General features: G+C 56.8%; 1 protein-coding gene across 3 annotated transcripts; it reads right to left on the bottom strand.

The window, feature by feature from the left end:
- Positions 1 to 1,880: 1,880 nt before the first annotated feature.
- On the bottom strand, positions 1,881 to 18,780 carry CCER2 (coiled-coil glutamate rich protein 2). Of its 3 annotated transcripts, none has more exons than XM_075016385.1 (7): positions 18,418 to 18,780; positions 17,814 to 17,995; positions 8,080 to 8,126; positions 5,141 to 5,234; positions 4,226 to 4,294; positions 2,862 to 3,556; positions 1,881 to 2,114 (listed from the first exon to the last, which is right to left on the bottom strand). In XM_075016385.1, the coding sequence occupies exons 2-7, from the start codon at positions 17,857 to 17,859 to the stop codon at positions 2,031 to 2,033; spliced, it is 1,035 nt and encodes a 344-aa protein (XP_074872486.1). In that variant the 5' UTR covers positions 17,860 to 17,995; positions 18,418 to 18,780; the 3' UTR covers positions 1,881 to 2,030. The 3 variants fall into 3 exon arrangements, with proteins under 3 accessions (XP_074872486.1, XP_074872485.1, XP_074872488.1); XM_075016384.1 differs by having other exon boundaries at positions 18,375 to 18,780; XM_075016387.1 differs by lacking the exon at positions 18,418 to 18,780 and adding an exon at positions 18,099 to 18,359.
- Between the last annotated feature and the right edge of the window lie 3,041 nt (positions 18,781 to 21,821).

Below are 21,821 nucleotides of genomic sequence, written 5' to 3' on the forward strand. Positions count from 1 at the left end.
GGTCCCATTGCGCTGGGTGCTGCACAGACACAGTAAAGAACAAGCCCGCAAGCGAAGGAGCTCACATACCTTACAGCGAAAAGAAGGCTGATTATGCCCATTTTACAGATGCAGAGACCAAAACTGAGCGCTGCCGTGGCGTGTGCAAAAATTCTGTGTCAGAAGCAGATCTTAGGCATCCCCACCATGCAGCATCTAAGTAACTCACAATCATCCATGTACTGATCCTGCTAACTTCCCACTGACGTGGGGGAAGGCTTTATGCTCCATTGTCCACCTGGGGAAACTGAGGCCCAGAGCAGCCTTGCCTCTGGTTGCACAAGGCGGTTGTGGTAGAGCACAATCTTGAACCTCTGACTCCTGCTGTTTTTTTTTTTTAAACTCTTGTTCCACCACTGCCACGCCTTAAACCGCCCCCTCACCACATACACATACTATGTGCCAGTCACCCCTGTCTGCAGGATCCAAGCAAGGGCCCAGGAAAGTCTTGGTACAGCAACAGCTATGACACACATGCAGGAAGGTGGCCGGCGCTGAGGCTAGTTTTCACTGTGCTTTATTGGTCCACAGAGCTGGCTACACAAACACAGGAATTATTAAAAAAAAAAAAAAAAGCAGCCCTGACTCCCCCCGTAACACTTGCCAGCCGAGGCCACCCAGCTGAACTCCAAGTGAGCCACTGTCTGCGTCAGCCGATGGGGCAGGGGACAGGGGGAGGGAGTCCTCCAGTGTGAATGGGGAAGACGAGCAAAGAGCTCGGTGTGAAAAAGCCTGAGACAGGAGGGTTGGGAAGAGGGGAGCTGCCGGGAGGCGGGGGGGGTGGGGAGCAAGTCAAGGGGATCTTGCCCTAGGAACATGGCTCGGGAATGTAACCACGGCTTTGTGCTACCTCTGGGAGGGGGTTAGGGGTCTGCATATGACTTGTGCAGCTAATACAATAGTCTTCTCTGTGGGTTCCCTCTCTGTGTGTGGGGGGGGTGGGGCTCTGCCTCACACGTGGCCGTGGCCATGTTTGGTCTCCCTCCAGTGAGAACCAGGGCGCTGGGGGGCGCCCGCAGCAAAGGCCTGCACTTGCGGAGCTCCCCTCGTGGCTCGTTAAGGCGCGTGGGCTGTGTCCTGCGTGGGACAGAGCAGCCCCAGAGTGATGAGTCTGGGGTCCAGCTTGTCCGCTCTCCTCGCCCCCCCAGTGCTCCCTGGGAGCAGCACGCCCCCAGCCGGCAGTGTGGGGGTGGTGCACATCCCCTGGTGCATGGCACAAAATTTACTCCACCCCGGAAAGGCAAAACACTAGGGACGGAACACGCTGCTGCTTGGCTGCCCTGGTGCTACTGCACCTGTCTGCCCCTGTACTTCCCCTTCCCTCCAGCTTCAGGCCTCCCGCCGGGGCACAGGGCCCCCCGGGCAGTGTGCTGGTGAAAGGACCCTTGGCAGGCAGAGCAGAGGCCCCAGCCACGGGGGTCAGGGAAGCTGAGGTTTTGGCGAGAGGGCCCCCTCCCTGGCCGAGCCCCAGGGCAGAGTGTTAACAGTCAGCAGGTGGGGAGCCAGGCAGGCTCCCGCAGCCAGAGGCTCTTTCTGTGGGCCCCGGGGAGGGGGGCCGGAGAATGGCCACAGCCCCGAGTGGCTATTGCCCCCACAACATACCAGCAGGGAACAGTTCTCGGGGGGCCCTTCCCACCTGCTTTCTAGCCCCAGCCGAGATCTAGGGCGCCCCATCCCCCATCTCGTACCCTGGGGGGGGGGGGAACATTTCCCATAGAGGGCTGGGGGAGGGGCTGGAGGTCAGTGGCTTAGCTCAGGGGACCAGGAGACCTGGTGGCCCTGGGTCTCCGACACTGCTGGGGGGGGCAGACGAGTGGGGGGGAGGAAAAGCACAAGCTCTGAGGCTTTGATAACAGTCCGCAGCCGAGTGGGAAGGGAGAAGAAGGGTATATACAGAGAAAGCACATGTGGAGGGGTGCGGCGGGGGGTGACTCTTAAAGGGGCAGGCACCCCTTCTTCCCCCCTCCGGCTCCATAGGGGGGCTGGGGTGATCACAGACTCCGCAGCTCCTGCAGCTTCTCCACCACCTTCTTCAGCGCGTGCTCGATCTCGTCCAGCGTGTCCAGCTCCCGCTCCTGGAGAGGGAGAGAGCGCGGGGGAAGTGGGGGTGAGGATGGGGGTTCCGGGGTCATCACAGCCAAGCCGCCCGCTGGATTACCTGCCCCCACTGGGCTGGGCATTCTGGGATCTCTGGCCCCCACCCCTCAATCACACACGCCCAGCACTGGGAGGACAGAGGTGTCTGAGCCAAACCTCTACCAGGCCATGCTGGGGGGGATGGAGGGGTGAGGCCTGGCTGCCCGGGGGGCTTGCAAAGCTGCAGGCTGCCCCCGTTCCTCTCTGCCCACCCTGCGGCCCGCAGCTGGGACTCCGGAGCAGGGTGAGACCCTGGGCCAGGCTTGGCCCACGGAGGCCTTTTGGGGCCCCAGGTCAGAGTGCTCTGCTCAGCACCTGGCATCGGGGTCTCTCCCCCACCTGCTGGTGGCCTTCGCCCCCGGGCGACTGGCTCGGCTGCGGGGGCAGCCTCGGATTCTGACCTCCCAGCTTCCCCTGGACAGAACCAGGGTGGAAAAGCCATTCAGAGAAAAACTCCCAGCCCGCCTGTCTCTGCCCCCGAGGGCCGGACCCCTGGCGCTCACCACGGCCCGGCTGGGAGCTGAGGGCTCAGCAGGGGCAGGTTTTGCCCACAGGCTCAATGGCTGTTTTAGCTCCCAGGCTCGCAGCTGCTCAGCCATCTCCCTCCTGCCTCCCAGCCCCACGGCAGCAAGAGCAGGTGGTCCTGGGTGGGCAGATGGAGCCCATGGCAAAGGGCAAGAGCTGACCTTGTCCTCAACCTCCCTTTCTTCTTCCTCCTCTTCCTCCTGGTGGCCGTGACGCTTGCCCTCCTCCTCGTGCTGCCTCTTCCCCAGCGGGCGGCTGAGTGGCCCACGGTGGCGGCTCTGCCAGTCGGAGCCCTTCACGCCCTTCTCCTCCACCTTGAACTGGGCCGTCTCCTCGTCGCTGGCCGCCTCCGCCACCCGCTTGGCCGGGCCCCCTCGCTTGTCTTCCTCCTCCTCCTCCTCCTCCTCCCAGCCCCCTCGCCCGCCGTGGCGCTGGCTCCCCAGGTGGTACCGTGCCTCCGCCTCCGAACTGGCCTCCTCGCTGCCGTGCCGCTTGGCCGGGGACCCCGTTATCTGGCTGCTCCTGGGGCCCCGAGTATCCCTCAGCTTCAGCGACACCCGCCGAGCCTCCTGGTGCCCCCTCTTCCTCTCCTCCTCCTCTTCCTCCTCCTCCAGGGTCTCCTGGGCCTCCGCCGCCTGGCTGCTGTCCGCCCCATGCGAGACCTTCTCCTCCTTCACCTTCTCCTCGACCTTCTCCGTCTCCTTGTACTCCTCCTCCCGGGCCTCGCCCCCCTTCTCCTGCTCCTCCACCGTCTCGGTGGTGGTCTCCTGCCGCTGTGGGGCCTCCTCCCGCCTCCTCAGCTCGGCCCCCTCCGATTTGCTCCATGCACCGGGGCTGGGGGGGCGGGCAGGGTTCTCTGGGGGCAGGAGGACAAAGGGGACGGCTGGGCTGGGGGTGTCCCAACCCCTTGGAGAATGGGGGGAGGTCGGGAGGCCGGGGGACTCTCTGAACAGTGATGCCCCTGTCCACAGGATGCCCATGGAGCCTGGCCCACCATTGCCTGGGCGCCCCCAATCTGCCTCTTCTCCACGCCCTCGCCCTTGGGTGCTGAGGAGGGGCAGGTGGGATTTTGCCCCGGAGCCCATTGCTCAACCCAGCCTGCCAGGCCCCCTTCACTAGGTGCACTGGGGGTGCTTGCTCCAATCTGACCCCCAGGTGGCGGGGCTGGCTGGCTCAGGCGGCGGGGGGGGGGGGGAGCACTGAGCCTCTCCCCTCCAGGGGTGCCAGCTCCAATCCAGGCCAGGGCAGGGCAGTGGCTGATCCTGCGGGGAGTGGGGCCTTTCCTTCTTCGGGGGGCCAGCTCTGATCCAGCCCCAGGGCAGGGGATGGCTGACTTAGGATGGGGAAATCAGGGTGTGGGGCTTGTCCCCTTCGGGGATGCCAGCTCCAATCTGGCCCCAGGGTGGGGGGCAGCAATGGGACAACCCAGACTGAGAAGTAGGACCCAGGCGTCCAGACTCTCAGCTCAGTCTCTGCAATTTCCACGGGGAGAAGGAGATGGCAGGGGGCGGTGGGGGGCAGGTACCTTCATGGACCAGCTCCTTCAGCTCCTTCAGCAGGTAGTGGTGATGCAGCAAGGCCAGGACCCTCTCGTCTGGAACAGAGAACAAGTGAACCCCACTTGGGACCTGGTGCCCAGGTCCAGCTTGTGCCACAGCACCCACTTGCAAACCACCCGCCCAGGACACGGGCGAGGAACCGGCAGCTGCCTGGTGCTGGAACCCCTGAGCTGTCTGCGAGCCACGAGGCTTGTCTCATGCAGAGGTAGGCAGGAGGAACCATCCAGAGTGAAAGGAAATTCTGGAGGGGGGATTAACTACATGAATTACAGCAGGGTCCTGACTTTGAGCAGGGGCTGCACTATGCCAGGTGCTGTACACACATATAATGGAAGCTGGTCCCTGCGTACAATCAGATACCCAATGCTTGGGGTAGGAGGTGGGTAGAACCCCCCTTTTGCTTTCCCTGTGTCCTGGACCCTGCTTGGTCTCCAGAGTCGCAGCAGCATCAGGGCTGTTCTAACTCATGCTCCACCCCCAGTGGGCATGGAATGGCCACAGCTCAGTACAGTCTGGGCTTGCCTCTGACCCACCCCTGTAGGCCTTAGGGGGCAGAGAATAGCCCCAGTGCAGTGGCATTCAGCCATACCCCAATCCACCTGCTTAGGGCCCTAGAAGGGCAGAGAGTAGCCACAGCTCAGTGCACACTGGCCATGTCCCCAGTCTGCCCCCAACTCCAATTGCACATCATCGGGTCAAGGTTGAATCTCGAGGGGCCATTTCCCACCCTCCACCAGGGTCCCTGGAGGCTCCCGGGGCAGCCCCAAGGAATCCGAGAGCAAGCAGCAGCTGCCATCTGGGTCTCTCCCAGGACAGACACGCCTGGGTCCTTGCTGAACAATGGGGCTCCTGAGCCAGCTGTGCTCTCCCTGGGCACTCACCTTCTTTCAGGATCTTCAGGCAGTTGCTGGCGGCCGGACTGGGGCTCGGTTTGGCCAGGGTGTCAGCCAGCACCTCTGTGATGCACTTGATGACCTGCTCAAAGGGGTGATCAGAGTGAGTTTGATTTCACTGGGGCAATACACCACACCTCCCCAGGGCTTTCACCACCTCTGCTATTTTCTGGGGCTGTCAACATCCGACTGCTCAGCGCCGGTGCGAGCTGAAATCGGGAGTGTGGGTGCACAGCTGTGACAAATGTGGATCATATTTTTAGGAGCTAGAGGCGTGCCTCAATTTCCCTGTGGTATTTGACCATCTGCTCACTGAGCGTCTCTGAGATTGAAGGGTTGGCAGAACCCATCCCCTGCCTTTAAGCCGCAAGGAACATCTCATAGGTGGGTGAAACCACTCAGAGTGAAAGGAAATTCTGCAGGGGAGATTTAAGTTAGACTGTTAAAGCAAGGACCAAATTAACACAGGTGAGTGGAGAAGCCAGCCAGTGGCAGAGATGCTAACAGGACAACTTCCAGCACCACAGTGGAGAACAGCAGTGGGAAAGACAGGAAATCACAGGCCCCAGGAGCTTGATTTTTTTCCCCTGGAGAGGGCAAAACTCCAAAACTTTTTAGGAGTGGACCACAGTGCATCATGGGAGATGTAGTCTGGCTGGGCCTACATCTCCCAGGAGGCACTCAGGTTGCATGATTTCCTACCACCGGGTTGGTCTTCTTGTGGGGAGAATTCGGACTGTGTGGGAAAGTGCTTGGCTCTAAGTTTTCTCAGCAGCCTGAGTCCTTTCAGCATTGGCTGGTCCTGGTGGCGTCTTATGCTGCATCGCCAAAGAGGCCGGCCGCTGACACAAACACTAATAAATATTAATGGTCGTGAGGGCAGGGGACTGAACTCCATGTGCTCTTGAGGTCCCTTCCCGTTCCAGTGTTCTGTGGTTCTGTGACTAATCCCTAGCGCTTGTCGTGAAAACCCTTTCCGAAGGGGAACGGAACCAGCCATTTTACAGGGGAAACTGAGGCACACAGCTGGGCCATGTCTTCCCAGGAAGAGGATCTGAATCAGCTGAGGCCCGTTCCAATGCACCCTGCACCAGCTCCTGCTGTCTCTCTCAGATTGCCGCTGAGAGCGCTGAGTGGCGCAGGGGAAAGAAAGAGTAAGACCCAGGGGGAAGAATTGTTACATTTGAACCACTCTGGTCCGGGCCTCTCTGGTCCAGCAGCAAACTGGGGTCCGGCAGGACCATGGATGTTCCTGGAGAGCCCTGGAACCCGGGCGTGAGGGCCGGCTGGGACATCAGTGGCAGAGGGGCTGGAGGCTGGGAATCCAGCCAGGGCTGGGAGTGGAGCCCAGTGACTGGAGTCCACAGCAGGGTCAGCAGCTGGGAAGGGAACCATTGACCTCCCCTGGTTCAGCAAGCTCCCTCCTTCAGGACCGGTCAGTCCCGAGGGTGCGGGACCAGGCATCCAACTGTTAATTATCTCTGTTATGGGGGCACCTTTTGACCCCCAGCCCAAATCAGGACCTCATCAAGCCAGGCACTGCAGTCACCTGATGACAGACAGCTCCTCCGCTTACAAGCTTCCAGGCTCAGCTCAGCTCAGCCAGCGCTCCGGAATTCAGCAGGACTCTCGAGATTTCCCGCAAGCCCCAGACCCCGGAATCCCGGGAGCGCCTCAGAATCTCATGGAAGCCTAGTTCTCGTGGGGCTTGGGGCAACTGCAAGAGGCCATACACCCAGTCCTCTGCCTCGAGGCAGGACCAGGCTAAACCATCCCAGGCAGGGGGTCAACCAACCTACTCTTCGTTCCACACCCTCCCTCAGGACTCTGGTCCAGAGCGTCACTCCCTGACCATTTTTCCTAATCTCTCACTTAAATCTCCCTGGCTGCTGCTTAAACCCCATTGCTCCTTGTCAGCGCCCCAGCGGACACGGAGAAAAATGGATCTTCGTATTCTTTATATCAGCCCTTTTACGTATTGGAAGATGTAGCAAGTCCTCTCACAGCCTTCTGGTGTCAAAGCTGGTGGGGATGTACTGGAGAAGGTCCAGCAGAGGGCAACCAAATGGATGAGGGTGCATTGGAGAGGCTAGTTAGAGGACTGGACCACATGATGTAAGGTAAGAGGCTGAGGGATTTGCACGTATTTAGTTTGCAGAAGAGAAAAGTGAGGTGCAATTTGACAGCAGCCTTCAACTTCCTGAAGGGGGGCTGTAAGGAGGAGGGTGAGAAACTGTTCTCAGTGGTGACAGGTAGCTGAACAAGGAGCAATGGTCTGAAGATACAGAGAGAGAAGTGTAGGTTGGATATTAGGAAAAATCTATTTCACCGGGGGGCTGTGAAGTACTGGAATACGTTACTGAAAGAGGTGGTGGAATCTCCATCCCTAGAGGTTTTCAAGTCCCGGCTTGACAAGGTCCTGGCTGGGATGACTTAGATGGGGGCTGGACTAGATGACCTCCTGAGGTCCCTTCCAGCCCTAGGATTCTGTGAAGACTAAACATGCCTGAGATTTTTCTTCCTAGACCTATTTTCAGTCGATAAAAAACCCTGCACCGTTGTAGGGAGTAGCCTTGAAAATGTGACTCTTACAAGCTCCAAAGAGCAGAAGGCAAATCCAAGGAGCTGAACATTTTCTTTAAACAAATCACGTGATGTTTAACACAAGTCTCTCAATTTTTGAACTTCTGAAGTTGGCAACACCATAACTGGACAAGAGATACAAAGGGAGAGAGGCCCCCTGGTTGGGGCAGAGCTGGGAAAATAACCCAGGAGTCCTGCATCCCAGCTCTCTCCGCCAGACTATGCTGGGCTGTTCTTGAAGCAGGGACCCCAGTTTAGCCCCTTTCAGCCTCTTGCTCATTTCAGTGGAAATGTTTGTTTTGGTCTATTTTCTCCTTTCCTCCAGGTTTTTGTTTTGTTTTTACCTTCTCATCTTCCTCCGAGAGCTGGGTGGGCAATGGTAGGGAATCGGCTGCAAAACAGAAGAGAAGAGGCAATATATGGTTATGTGACAAGTATCGGAGAGGTAGCCACATTAGCCTGTAGCTTCGAGAACAACAACAAGACCTGTGGCACCTTATAGACTAACATATTTTGGAGCATCAGCTTTCGTGGGCAAAGACCTGCGGGTCTCTGCCCACAAAAGCTCATGCTCCAGAATATCTGTTAGCCTATAAGGTGCCACAGGACTTCTTGTTGTACATGATTATGTGCTGTCATTTATCAGCAGGGCAGCCACCAGAATACAGCGACTCTACCACTTCTACGGCATTTTTATCTCTAGGGGTATTTCAGGAACTCTAACGCGCCCCACCACTGGGGTCAAGGGCCACATTGTGCTAGGTTCTGCACACCCCCCTGGGAAGATACAGTCCCTGCACTGCCAAATCTTACCATCTACATTGACAACCCAAAGAAAGGGTCATAGTGCCCATTCCCAAATGGGGAAACTGAGGCACACAGCCTTGTAAATAATTTATTCAAGATCAGACAGGCATTGCCCGGGAGAGGCGTGTGCCCTAGGACAGTGGTTTCCCAAAGTGGTCTGTGGCCCAGTGCCAGTCCTTGGGGGAAAAAAAGACCGGTCCTTAGAAAAGATACAGATTATCACTATGTACTAGTATGGTTGTGAATAATATACAGTGAAAATGTATTCATTTTTCATATATGCGTTTATATTTTTGGGCCACAAAAAAGGTACTGAAAAAAAAAAGGTCCCAGCTATGTAAAGTTTGGGAAACCTGCCCCAGGAGATTGAAGTAGGCAAAAAAGACCCCTACAAGTCAGGACGCCTGGGTTCTAATTACAACTCTGGGAGGGGAAGTGGGCGAATTTAGTGGTTAGAACAGGGAGTCAGGCTGCCCGAGTCCTGTTTCCAGCTGTGTCATAGACTTGCTGGTTGACCTTTGGGCAAACAGCTGCCTCGCTCCATGCCTCAGTTTCCCAAGTTGTTAAAAACTGTGGTCCAAGTTCGAAGCCAGGGGTCGGCCACCTTTCTGAGGACAGAGGACTAAATTTTGACCTCTGGGTGCCAGTGATACTTTTTTAAAGTCACTAATAGTCCTACTTACAACAGCTTCATTCATAAATAAATGCAGACACAGAGCTGTACCATTAGGAGGTGGTGGGTAGCATTAGCTGTTCTTTGGTTAATACCCAGGTGCCAGAGCTTTGAGCAAGCTCCCGGCTGCATGGGGGAGGAGGGGCGGGACTAAGCTCCCAGCTTGTCTGCTGATAAAAATCAGCTCATGTGCCGCTCTTGGTACCTGTGCTGTAGGTCGCTGAGCCCGGTTTATATTGTGCCATTTATAATGTGCATTAGCGCGGCACCTACAGGCCCTGACTACCCTGTGGTGCTCGGTGCTGCACAGACAGACAGGGAGAAGAAAGAGCTCATGAGCTATACGGCCAACAGGCAGGAGGGGAAACTGAGGCACAGGGGCAGCTTTTACCTCTGCTCAAAGCCTCTCCAGGAATGTGGGGTTGAAGACGCTGTGTCTTCCCTGCTAGTGTAACCTGAGTTAATAACACCCATTTGGTCACAGTGCAGACATACCAAGATGGGAGCTCCCCTAGGTCACACTGCCAGGCAGAATCCAGCTGCTTGGAGTGAAGTCAGTGCTATACCTGGAGTTCAAACAGCCTCTCTGGAAGAGCCTTTCACTGCAGACCCACGGCTCAGTACAAGATGAACCTCTCTAATCCAGAACTCTCGTCCAGATGCACCTGTAATCTGGCATGCCTTGCATGTGCTGGGGGAGGGATAGCTCAGTGGTTTGAGCACTGGCCTGCTAAACCCAGGGGGGTGAGCTCAACCCTTGAGAGGGCCATTTAGGCTCTGCAGCAAATGGTGGGGGAGGGATCACAGCTGCTCCTGCCAAGAGGGCAGGGGACTGGACTCATCATAGAACAATAGAGCTGGAAGAGACCTAAAAAAGCCATCAAGTCCAGCCCCCTGCTCTAAGCAGGACCAAACCCATCAGATCAGCCCAGCCAGAGCTTTGTCGAGGCGAGAGTTAAACACCTCCAGGGATGGAGGCTCCACCACTTCCCTGGTCAGACCATCCCAATGCGTCACCCCCCTCCTAGGGAAAAAGTTTTTCCTAATGTTCAACCTGGACCTTCCCAACCGCAACTTGAGACCATGGTTCCGTGTTCTGCCATCCGTGACCACTGGGAACAGCCTCATAGAATCATAGACTTGATGACCAAGGTCCCTTCCAGCTCCATGAGATGCACATGGCCATTTATCACGGCTGTGGCCAAGTTTCCTGGGGGCCCATAAAGTTTGTTTACAGCCACTGGTCCAAGCTGGCTCTGTCCTATGCTGTAATTCACCCTAAAACATCTTCTAAGAGCCCAGTAAGCAGTGGAGGTGTTAGTAATACTGCTAGACCATATTGACCTCCCATGGTCTGGCAAATTCTCTTGTCCAGCACTGGTCAGCCCCTGAGGGTGCTGGATTAGAGGGGTTCAACCTATAATGTTGCAGCACAAGGAATCCAGGATCAGAGTAAGTTAACGGACGACAGAGGTGGAAAAAACCATTACAGGCTCATTTATCTCCTCTCACTCAGCACATGGAAGCCAGGACTGTGGGGGGGTTTCATGGTTCTATTCCCCTGCCCCCCAGGAGGCTAGAGGGGAGGGAGCCTGGCAGCCCTGCACTCCTGGGTCCTATCCCAGCCCTGGGGAGGCTGGTTAGAGTGGTGGGTGTGGGGCTGGGAGGGGTTACAGCAGGAGGCTGGGAGCCAAGACTCTTGGGTTCTCTCTGCCCTTGGGATAGCGTAGTGGTTAGAGCAGCAGCCTGACAGCCAGACCGTTGGGGGTTAGATCTGCTGCAGATCTGCCTTCCCGTTACCAATCACCCTCTGGGCACCATTGTTTTCCCTTCCCTTTTTTTGGTGCCCTGAAACAGCTGCGCCTCATGCAGTTTTAATGCACCAGGCCTCTCTCTCCACCCACAGGGCTGCTGCTGGAATAGGAGGGTGGGGGAGGCATGGCTGTCAGAACAGCAAGGGCTGGGGCAAAATAAACAAGCAGGCTTTGGGTTGTTAGCCCAGAGCAAAGCAATCGAAGGGACTGATGCCCGGCAGGGCTGGAGGCAGACAGGTGCGCTGCCTTTGGAACGGGGTGTGGAAAAGAGAGAGGCTGCGGGAGAGTGACAATCATAGAACACTGGGACTGGAAGGGACCCCGAGAGGCCATCGAGTCCAGCCCCCTGCCCCAATGGCAGGACCAAGTACTGTCTAGACCATCCCTGACAGACACTTATCTAACCTGTTCTTAAACATCTCCAACGATGGAGATTCCACAACCTCCCTGGGCAATTTATTCCACTGTTTGACCACCCTGACAGTTGGGAACTTTTTCCTGATGTCCAACCTAAACCACCCTTGCTGCAGTTTAAGCCCATTGCCTCTTGCTCTATCCTCAGAGGCCAAGAAGAACAAGTTTTCTCCCTCCTCCTTATGACTCCCTTTTAGATACCTGAAAACCACTATCATGTCACCCCTCAAGCTTCTCTTTTCCAAACTAAACAAGCCCAATTCTTTCAGCCTTTTTTCATAGGTCACATTCTCTAGACCTTTAATCATTCTTGTCGCTCTTTTCTGGACCCTCTCTAGTTTCTCCACATCTTTTTCGAACTGTGGTGCCCAGAACTGGACACAATACTCCAGCTGAGGCCTAACCAGCGCAGAGTAGAGCAGGAGAATGACTTCTTGTGTCTTGCTCAGAACACACCTGTTAATGCATCCCAGAATCATGTTTGCTTTTTTTGCAACAGCATCACACTGTTACTCATATTTAGCTTGTGGTCCACCATAATCCCTAGATCCCTTTCTGCTGTAGTCGTACCTAGACAGTCTCTCCCCATTCTGTATGTGTGAAACTGATTGTTCCTTCCCAAGTGGAGCACTTTGCATTTGTCCTTATTAAACTTCATCCTGTTTACCTCAGCCCATTTCTCCAATTTAGCCGGATCATTTTGAATTATGACCCTCTCCTCCAAAGCAGTTGCAACCCCTCCCAACTTGGTATCATCTGCAAACTTAATAAGTGTACTGTCTATGCCAATATCTAAATGCGCTGACCTCTCGCCCAGGCTAAGCGGCGGGACTCAAGCTCTCTTCCGTGTTAGAAGCGCGGGACTCTATCAGGGTTCCCTGGCAGTTGGGCGCTTGACAGCCACTGAGGAGAGACTCAGGTGCTGCCCAGTTGATCAGCAGAGCAACCCGCCTCCAGCGGCGTTTCTACTGGTGGTGCATGGCTGCACATGCCCCGGTGCACATAAACAAAATTTATTCTGCACGTGGCTGGAAAAAATTACTGGGAACCTTAGTCGCTGTCGCTTGAGCTAAAGGATTAGCTGCATTACCCACTAGCAGTAGTAGGCTGTTATCCTCACAGGTGAGCCAGCCACTTCCTGGTCCCCTGTGGGATCTGGGATGGCAATAGCACCACCTGGGGGCCCAAGGAGGCTAATGCAGGAGGCCGGGGCAAGGCTCAAGGGGAGATGCAGCTGCCTGGCTTTGCACAGAGCTGCCAGGCTCGCCGGGTATCCTTGCTCAGGTGCTCGGCAGCTGCCAATGCTCCCACCCTTGTGTTGTGCAGCTTGCAAATCTGGGCATCTCAGGGCCTGAGCCAAAGCTGGTGAAAAGTCTCGTGGGGGGGCAGAGCAGGCGGTAAAAGGGGGTGCACCTCCCAGCAGCAGGTGCCTGCCTGCTGTTAGTTGTGCTTAGAGGGCAGGCTGCGCTCAGAGCAGCTGGCAGGTGGATGCTGACACCAGCAGGGACCCAGCACCACCAGGTGCTGGATACAGCCACACAGGGCTTGGGGATAGCAGGAGGCTGCAAATCCTCGTACAGGGTGAGGGCAAAATCCCTGCACTGGTCACAGTTACACTGGGGCAAGTTGGCTTGGAACCTGCCCCCAGGCAGCACGACTCGATTCTTAGCTTGGGGAGAGAGGTGCAGTCTAGTGGTCAGAGCAGGCCTGGGGCTGGGAGTCAGGACTTCTAGGTTCTATCCAGGGCTCTGAGTGGGAAGCGATGTCTAGTGGTTAGAGCAGGTTGCGTTGGCAGCCAGGACTCCTGGGTTCTACCCTCCGCACTGTCATCAACCTTCAGTTCGACCAGGGCAAAGTCATTTCCCTTCCGTGCAGGGTGAATGACACGGGAGAGTCCCCTGGGGAAAAGAGCTGCTGAACAGCCGGCTGCCCTCCCACCCGCACCCACACCTCAGTTGCCCTCATCCCCGTAGGCTGAGAACTTGGGGGGGTGCCCCACCTGCCTGGCCTAGATAGGCTCCCCTGCAATAGCTGGGCCCCTCACCTGCCCCATGGGGAGGGCTGCACAGACCTCCCGCTCTCCATCTCCTTGTCCACAGCAGCATCCAAGGGCGGCCCCTAGACCAGTTCGTGTGGGGCCATGAACCCCAGCCCGGAAAGGGGAGCGGGGCAGCGCCTGTTCACACGCAGCCGGGACAGAGCAGAGATTCTCCCTGGTGCACGCCCTGCTCCCCGCAAAAGCCCCTTCCCTGCAGCTCTCCAGTTCTGCAGCCCTGAGCAACCCTCCACCTTCGGGTGAAGTGTATTGTAGCAGCACCCAGGGAACTCAAACCAGGATCAGGCCCCTCCTCCTGCCAGGTGCTTGCACAGACCCTACACAGCCACCTGAGGTCAGGGCCCCCTATTTGCCAGGCCTTGCCCAGCCCCCTGACCCAGAGTGGGGCCCACAGCTGTGCCAGGCCTGACTGCGATGGGGGTGTGTGTGTGTGAGAGTCAGGCCGGATGCATGTGTGACAGGCAGAGCAGCTCACAGGGGCTGGACAGGACCCCCTGCTGGCTGTCACCTAAGCTGGCAGGTCACACACCTCTGTCTGGACAAAGAGCCGGGAGGAGCTGAGCTGGGGCTTTGGATCAGAGGCAGCAGTCAGAAGCTGAGGGGGGAGTTGGAAGGCAGCGAGCCTGGGGAGATACGCATCTCATGGAGCTGGAAGGGACCTCAGGAGGTCATTGAGTCCAGTTCGCTGCCTTCCTGGCAGGACCAAGCACCAGCCCTTTTTTTTTTTTTTTTTTTTTAAATCTATTTGCCTTGGTTCCTTAAATGGTCCCCTCATGGGTTGGGCTACCAGGTCCAGGTTTAGCAGGTCAATGCTCAAACCACTGAGCTCTTCCTCCAGGGATGTTAGCCCCGGATGTGGGCACCCTTCAGGCATCCACCCTCCAAGATGGGTTGGACTGACCGTCTCTGCCTGCTGTACTGACTCCTCTGCACTACACTGTGTCTCTCGCCACTAATAAACTTCCCGTTCTACCTGCCGAGTGAGAGTCACTCCTGCCTGCAGAAGGGGTGCAGGGCCTGGGGACCCCCCTGAGCCCTATAACACTGACACAGAAAAAGAGGCAACTTGTAAGAGCCTGGAGAGCTTGTAATTTAAAGACACCAAAAAGGGAAACTGAGGCACAGAGCTGTTGAGGTCCCCAAGCAGTGCCAGGCCCAGAACCCCAGTCCCCTGACTTGCAGGCCAGGTGCCCAGCTGGCTTTAGCCAAGGGCTGTTTTGATAGCCAGAGGCCAGCCAGGTAGCACATTCCTGCCATGGAGTCGAGCGACCCTGAGTTTGGGGTCTGACTGCAACAGCCAGACAAACGCAGAGGATCGCTTGTGCCATCCCTGTCCCTCTAGTTCTTCCCGAGTCCAGTTCCTGCCAGCATTGGAGCTGAAACTTGTACATTGAGGGGGACGGGCAGGGGGACATGACTCCGGCTGTAATGCTGTGAACTGACCCTCAGACATCTCTTTGGATGGGGAACAAATATTCCTCTCGCTCCAGCTGAGGATATCAGGCAGACATCCGGGCGTGGGCTGCACCATCTCTCCCTCCACTCACCACTGAAATGCGACCACCTCTCAGGAGTGGCAGGGCAGCTGCTTATATGTGGATAATTTCACCCATCACTGAGATGCAGCCACCTCTGGGGTGGAGCACAGCAGTTGTTTTTACTGGGGACTGACTGAGTACTGAGATGCAGACACCTCTGAGCTTCAGCACAGCAGCAGTTAACACAAAGATCTCTCACCCAGTGCTGAAATGCAGCTGTCTCTGGGCTGGAGCACAACAGCTGTTTCTACAAGCAGCTGCTGCATTTCACTGCTCTCTGGCTGAGCAGCCCCAAGCTTATTACATTCTCCTGTTACTACAAAGCAGCCACTTCTGGGCTGGAGTACAGCGGTTGTTTTTAGAGGGATCCATCACCCAGCACTGTTTTGCAGCCACCTCTGGGCTGGAACGCAGCAGTTGTTTTTGCTGGGCGCCCTCACTCTGGGGACTGAGATGCAGACACCTCTGAGCTTCAGCACAGCAGCAGTTTTTACAAAGATCTCTCACCCAGTGCTGAGATGCAGCCACCTCTGGGCTGCAGCACAACAGCTATTTCTCCAGAGGTGTCTCACCCCCTCTTGGAAAGCAGGCAGAGTGAAGACTAAAATAAAGCAGGTAAGTCTGACCAAGCACCTCCTGCTTAACAGCTTCATCACTCACAGTCCCACTAGGGTGTTCTCCATCCTCAGCCCCTCAGGGGCCTGGCTAGACCCCTCCAGCCCAGGGCTGCTCCCCAACCCCACACACAAGCCAAGGACGGGCTGCGGAAGGGGAACCACTGGCTGCAGCCAGGGAGGCAGGAGCCTTATATAACGCTGTTATGTAATGCCGGAGAAAGCACCACTGGGTGGAGGAAGCAAGAGGCAGGACTCCATCTGGAGAATCCTCAGCCAACCTCGCTCCCAAATCCGGGCTGGAAGCTCGGTCCCGATTCTCGTGCACGTTGAGAGCCAGGGGCAGGCAGGAGAGCAGAATGAGGCCTTCTGCCTTTTGCGCGACGTTGCCCAGCTGGGCCACTGCTGGGACAGACCCTGGGGGCACTCAATTAAACCCAGAGTGCCAGGGTTTTGCAATGTGAAAATCGAGGTGGACTGAGCACCATGCTTTCGACTGCAGCCAGGCGTGGAAGTTCTCGGGCCCCACCTGCAGATCCAGCTCCTCAGAGGCACACACCCAGGTGTGTACACGCCCACATCTACAGATCTGCCCCCAGACCCTCCCGCGGGCAGCCCCATCCACGCAGATCTGTGGGGCTGGGACAGGCTGGCTAGTGGGGGCTGAGAGCCATTGAACTAAACTCTAAACCCGGCCTATGATGGAAACCACTTTAAGGCCAGGGTGCTGCCAGGCCCCCAGCACCAGGGATCCCTGTAAGCTGCAGGCTTGGGTGGCTGCCCAGGAGAGATTCAGGTGCTGCCCAGCTGATTAGCAGAGCCAGCAGCGTGTGCTTCTATTGGTGGTGAACATCCACTTAGCTTGGGGCGCAGAACAAAATTTATTCTGCCCCAGCTGGAAAAAGTTAGAGGGAACCCTGCCGCCAGCCCACTCTACTACCCTGGCTCTGGGTCCTCCATCTGCCAGGGTGGCAGGATTCTGCCTTCATCTCAAATCTTGGATTTGATGGTGGTGGGGAAGCTATCCTGGAATGGGGCTCACGCTACTGAGCCACTTCCTTCTCCCTCCCCCCCGCATTGTCTACACTGTTCCCCACCTGCTGGAGGAGGGGATTGGAGGGATTCCCCCCCAGGGTGTGTTTCTGTGGGTGGTGCACATCGCACACGTGTCAGTGTGCAAAACAAAATTTATTCCACCGACGGGAAAAGTTAGCAGGAACCCTGCCCAGCCCCCCGTGCAGCTCTCTACACCCAAGCACGGACCCCACCCCCCACGTTCCCTCCTTGTGCACGCAGGGACTGGCACATGCAACCCCACATCCTTGTTCAGCTTCTGCTCCGCCCCGTTCTTGGGCAGGCCCGATTCAAATCACACCATCTCACTGAAAGCTGATCCCCACTCCCAGCTCCTCCAGGGCCCCAGCCAGATTTGCCTTGAAACCCTTCCACGCACAGCAGATTCAGGGGGGCTGGGGCAGTTTTTATCGTGGGGGCGCTGGGAGGCACTGAACCAAACCGCAAATCCCATAGGTAATGAGGAGCCCTTCCAACCAAGGGTCTACCTGCCCCCCTAGATCCAGCACCTATGAACAGGATCCCAGCAGGAGCCTGCCTCACCCTCCAGGCCCCAGGAGCGGATTCTGCAGCGCTTTTGCGTGGTTTTTCAAGCACTTTAAGATGCAGCTCAGCTCCCCTCCAGCCACCCGCCCAGGATGGGGAGCTGTAATCCTTCAGCGCTCTCTGTGCCACCGACAGGCTGGGCGGGGGGGGGGCTGAGGGTTGGCCCCTACAGCCTTTCATGCAGCCACCTCTGGGCTGGAGCACTTCAGCCGTTTTTAGATGCTGGGGATCTCCAGCCTAAGAGAGCTTTGGCCGGATCACACCGAGCCCCGCCTGCATATCCCAGCCGAAGGCTAACGCCAGCCAGCTGGTGCGTGGGGCGGCACTTATTTTTGTCTGGTGCAGCGTGTTCCCCAGACGCCCGGAACAGGGACCGCTGGCAGAGCCCCCAAGGGGGCTGGATTGTCCTGGGGGGGGGGAGTTGCTCCCGTCTCAGCCCAGATGGGCTCTTCCCCGCAGGCTGGGACAGGAGACCCGGAGTTGGGGGGGTCCAAAGCGCCTAATTCCCCTAAGCTCGCCCGGAGCCCCAGCCCGGCTCTTACCTCGCCAGCAGGACAGCAGCAGGACGAAGAGCCCCAAGGCCAGCATGGTGCGCGGGGGCGAGTCCCCAGGAGCTGCGGGGAGGCTGGGCGCAGCGGGCTGGGATCCCCACGCGTGCAGCTTTCGCGCGTGTGGCTCAGAGCCTCCTACCGCTGCAGCTGCGGGAGTTTAAATAGGAGGCCGGCTGCAAAGGAAGTGATGTCAGCTCCAAGGGGGGGCGGACCCCCCCCTCCCTACCACCCCCCTTCCCGCACACGCGTCCACTCCACGCCCCCAGTCTCACCCACCCGCACAGCGGCTGCCCCACTGGCACAGCCCGGGCGGGAGGCTGGGTCACTGAGGTGGGGAAGGGGCCGGCCCGGCCGGATCCGAGTACACGCTGGTGTAAAGCAGGAGGGGGGAGGAGACCCTCCCCCCGCCAGCTCTGAGGTCAGCCTCTAGGTCTGCCCCAGGGCCCGGGGCTTCTCCTGGCTCCTGCTCCCCTTTGCCTGGCGTCCGCCCCCGTTTCGCCTCACTCCGGCTCACAGAATCAGACCTAACAATATAAATGTCACCGGGCTGACCTTAATGAAGGACACAGGTGACCAACCCCTAGCAGGCTCGAACCTGGCATCTGTAGAGCTTAGTAAAGCAACGCTCCAGCTTGAGCTATAAACCGGGGACGCGCAGATCACTCTGCAGAGACCACTCCCTCCCTCTAGCAGTGGGCTCAGCCCATCCCTGCACAAAGTGAGGGGGCAGGTCCCTTTGGAGGGTGTGAAATTTCCTCTGCCAATGAGGCAAATCAAAAATGCAAATGAGGTGCAGTTTTACATATCTGGTGCCTCATTTGCATATCTTCGGAAAGAAGAGAAGCAGAGTAGTCGCACCACTTTCCAAAGTAAATCCTATCTTCGCAGGACCCCTTTTCCCCTACATAGAAGGGAAGAGCTCTTTCAGAGGTGGGGTTACACTGTCTGCACTGCTTTTCTTCTTTGGAAAGAAGCTTCTTTGAAAGAAACATATGCAAATGAGGTAACAGTTATGTAAAACTGCATCTCATCTACATTATCGATTTCCCTCATTTGCATGCCTCTTTCACAAGAGGAATGCAGGTGTAGACACAGTAGCTACATCTACACTCACACCCGCCTTTTGAAAAGGGGATGCTAATGAGACACTTCAGGACATAATAATGAGGCACTGCAATGAATATGCAGCACCTCATTACCATATCCCCTTTGGAAAGGGGAGTGCTAGTGAAGACAACCAGCCTTGCTGTTTTTATGAGGATGTACTCACATTCCTAGATCGATTCATAACAGTTTTATAGTCTACAGACTTATTTCCCAGGGGACGCATAAACCTCATGAATAAGCACAGGGAACTTGGTGATGCCAACAGAAAAGGCGCATGGGGAAACTGAGGCAGCAAGCCTGCACAGTGCTGATGATGGGTCTTGAAATGCCTTTCAGGAGAGATGGTAGAATGAGACCCACTGGCAGATGCTAGAACAAGCTCTGGCTCTGGCGAAACCCCCCAAAGAAGCATCCAGGCCCTTTAAATCAGCCCTCCTGCCCCACGTGCTTCCCTGCAAAACATCTTGACGCTGCTCAACTTTCTTTAATGTCGTTCCTACAACAACCCCGCAGCTGGGGCCAGCTCTCTTTCCTTTGGTGTGAATCAACGCCCGCCCCAGGGGCCAAAGCCATAGGAGGTGTAAAAAGAGCATCACTCCCTCGCCCTGATTCACAGTCCTGGATGTAAATCTCCGGGTCAGTTTCACTTCGAATGAAGAACAGACTGTGGGCCCCACCTGCTCTCCAGCCACCTGGGGATGCAATGTGGCCTTGGCTTAAGTACTGGGAGCAAAGGAGGCTGGCGCACGCCGGACACCGCACACAGCACCCTGGCCCTGACCATCAAGCCGCAGTGACTTGGTCCATAATAAAGTACAAACGCTGTAAGGGCTTCATGGGCTAAATGAGGAGGGCTCCTTCCCCCAGTACTAGAATGCAGCCACCTCTGGGTGGGAGCGTGGCAGCTGCTCCTTTGGGGATCATTCACCCAATGCCCAGCTGCAGCTGGCTCAAGGCGGGAGATACTCAATGGCCCAGATCAACGCTATGCAAGGGATTACCACCGCCTCCAATAGAAAACAGAGGGAAAAACTGAGGCCAGGATGGCGTCCAACTCTGGCATAAAGTGCTTTGGGGGGAAAGTCGGGTGAACCTCTGTGGCCAGCACCGCTGACCCACCTGCCCTGTGGCGCTAGGGGGCACTCTCCATTTGTCAGCACTGCCGGAGGTGGAGGAGGGGATGCTTCCCCGCCCAATGGCCACTGCAAACTGGTGCTGAGCCAATGATCGATGGGCCAGTTGGGACCCCAACCTCCCAAGAAATCCAGGAAACAGATCAGGCTGGTTCAAGGCAACAAGTGACCTCCCCTGAAATGCACCACGACTTGCGGGATCCACCGCTGCGTTCACAGCAACATAATTTCCAACAGTTTCATTTAGATATGGAGCTAACGAGACCTCGAAAACCCATTTTTCCAGCCAAACCTAGTTGCTGAATTCACCCCAAATACACAAGTGGTTTTAGTGCCCCGACAACCGCTCTTTTGCGGGGTAACCTTTGTCATCTCCAGGAAGAAAACAGCTCTAGTGCTGAGCTCAGTCCCCAGGGTGGTGCTGTGTTGCAGGAGGCATCGTAGGGGGTGCCCTCCCTTGGCATTCAGTGCCAGCCCCTCTGCAGTTGGGGGGTTCCGTGGGGCAGGGGGGGACAAGCAGCGGGCACCCCCCCTCCAACTCTGCGCTGGGCCTCGCACAGCAGTTGGGGGCCCCGTGCTCCATTTCCACACCCGGCTTTGGCAGCCAAGTTTAAGAGTTGGGCTCCCCGACCTGCCAGGCTCTAATGAACATACAAGGCACCAGGGTTGCTCCACTTGCTCTTGCTCAGTGCAGTTAGGAATTGGCAGGCAGCTGCTGTCCTGGGGCCCTGGCTGTCACCCTTAGAGGCCGTGTCTACACGTGCATGCTACTTCGAAGTAGCGGCGCCAACTTCGAAATAGCGCCCGTCACGGCTACACATGTTGGGCGCTATTTCGAAGTTGAAATCGACGTTAGGTGGCAAGACGTCGAAGTCACTAACCCCATGAGGGGATGGGAATAGCGCCCTACTTCGAAGTTGAACGTCGAAGTAGGGCACATGTAGATGATCCGCGTCCCGCAACATCGAAATAGCGGGGTCCGCCATGGCGGCCATCAGCTGAGGGGTTGAGAGACGCTCTCTCTCCAGCCCCTGTGGGGCTCTATGGTCACCGTGTGCAGCAGCCCTTAGTCCAGGGTTTCTGGCTGCTGTTGCAGCAGCTGGGGATCCATGCTGCATGCACAGGGTCTGCAACCAGTTGTCGGCTCTGTGGATCTTGTGCTGTTTAGTGCAAGTGTGTCTGGGAGGGGCCCTTTAAGGGAGCGGCTTGCTGTTTGAGTCCGCCCTGTGACCCTGTCTGCAGCTGTTCCTGGCACCCCTATTTCGATGTGTGCTACTTTGTTGTGTAGACGTACCCTCGCAGCGCCTATTTCGATGTGGTGCTGCCCAACGTCGAAGTTGAACATCGACGTTGCCAGCCCTGGAGGACGTGTAGATGTTATTCATTGAAATAGCCTATTTTGATGTCACTACATCGAAATAAGCTATTTCGATGTAGTGTGCACGTGTAGACGCAGCCAGAGACAGAACTGTGGCAGATACTGGCTGGCTGAGTGAGACATACAGGGGTGGCACCCTGGCCCCGCCCCAGCAGAGCAGCCCGTGGCAGGACGCACAGGCCATGGAATCAGACCGGGCAGCCTGGCAAATCTCTCACCACCGCAAGGCTCCGGGAAGAGCTGCCACTAGGTTTTCACCTCCAGGTGAGCCTCTTGCATCTCTCTGAAACTGACCGGCCAGGCCAAAGGCGATGGACATAAACAGCTTTATTGTTCCCGTCTCTAGGACCTCAACTCTGCTCCCGCAAACCCAATTGCACC

Source organism: Carettochelys insculpta, chromosome 22 (assembly GCF_033958435.1).
Source record: "Carettochelys insculpta isolate YL-2023 chromosome 22, ASM3395843v1, whole genome shotgun sequence".
In the NCBI taxonomy this organism is placed as follows: domain Eukaryota; kingdom Metazoa; phylum Chordata; order Testudines; family Carettochelyidae; genus Carettochelys; species Carettochelys insculpta.

What these genes read in the sequence shown, in the direction of transcription:
- CCER2 (XM_075016385.1), bottom strand. Translation starts at nt 17,859, where the DNA reads ATGCTGGCCTTGGGGCTCTTCGTCCTGCTGCTGTCCTGCTGGCGAG. An exon ending in TCTCGGAGGAAGATGAGAAG is followed by an intron (nt 5,235 to 8,079) that starts GTAAAAACAAAA and finishes CCCTTTGAGCAG; the next exon opens with GTCATCAAGTGCATCACAGA. An exon ending in AAAGGGAGGTTGAGGACAAG is followed by an intron (nt 2,115 to 2,861) that starts GTCAGCTCTTGC and finishes CTCCCTCTCCAG; the next exon opens with GAGCGGGAGCTGGACACGCT.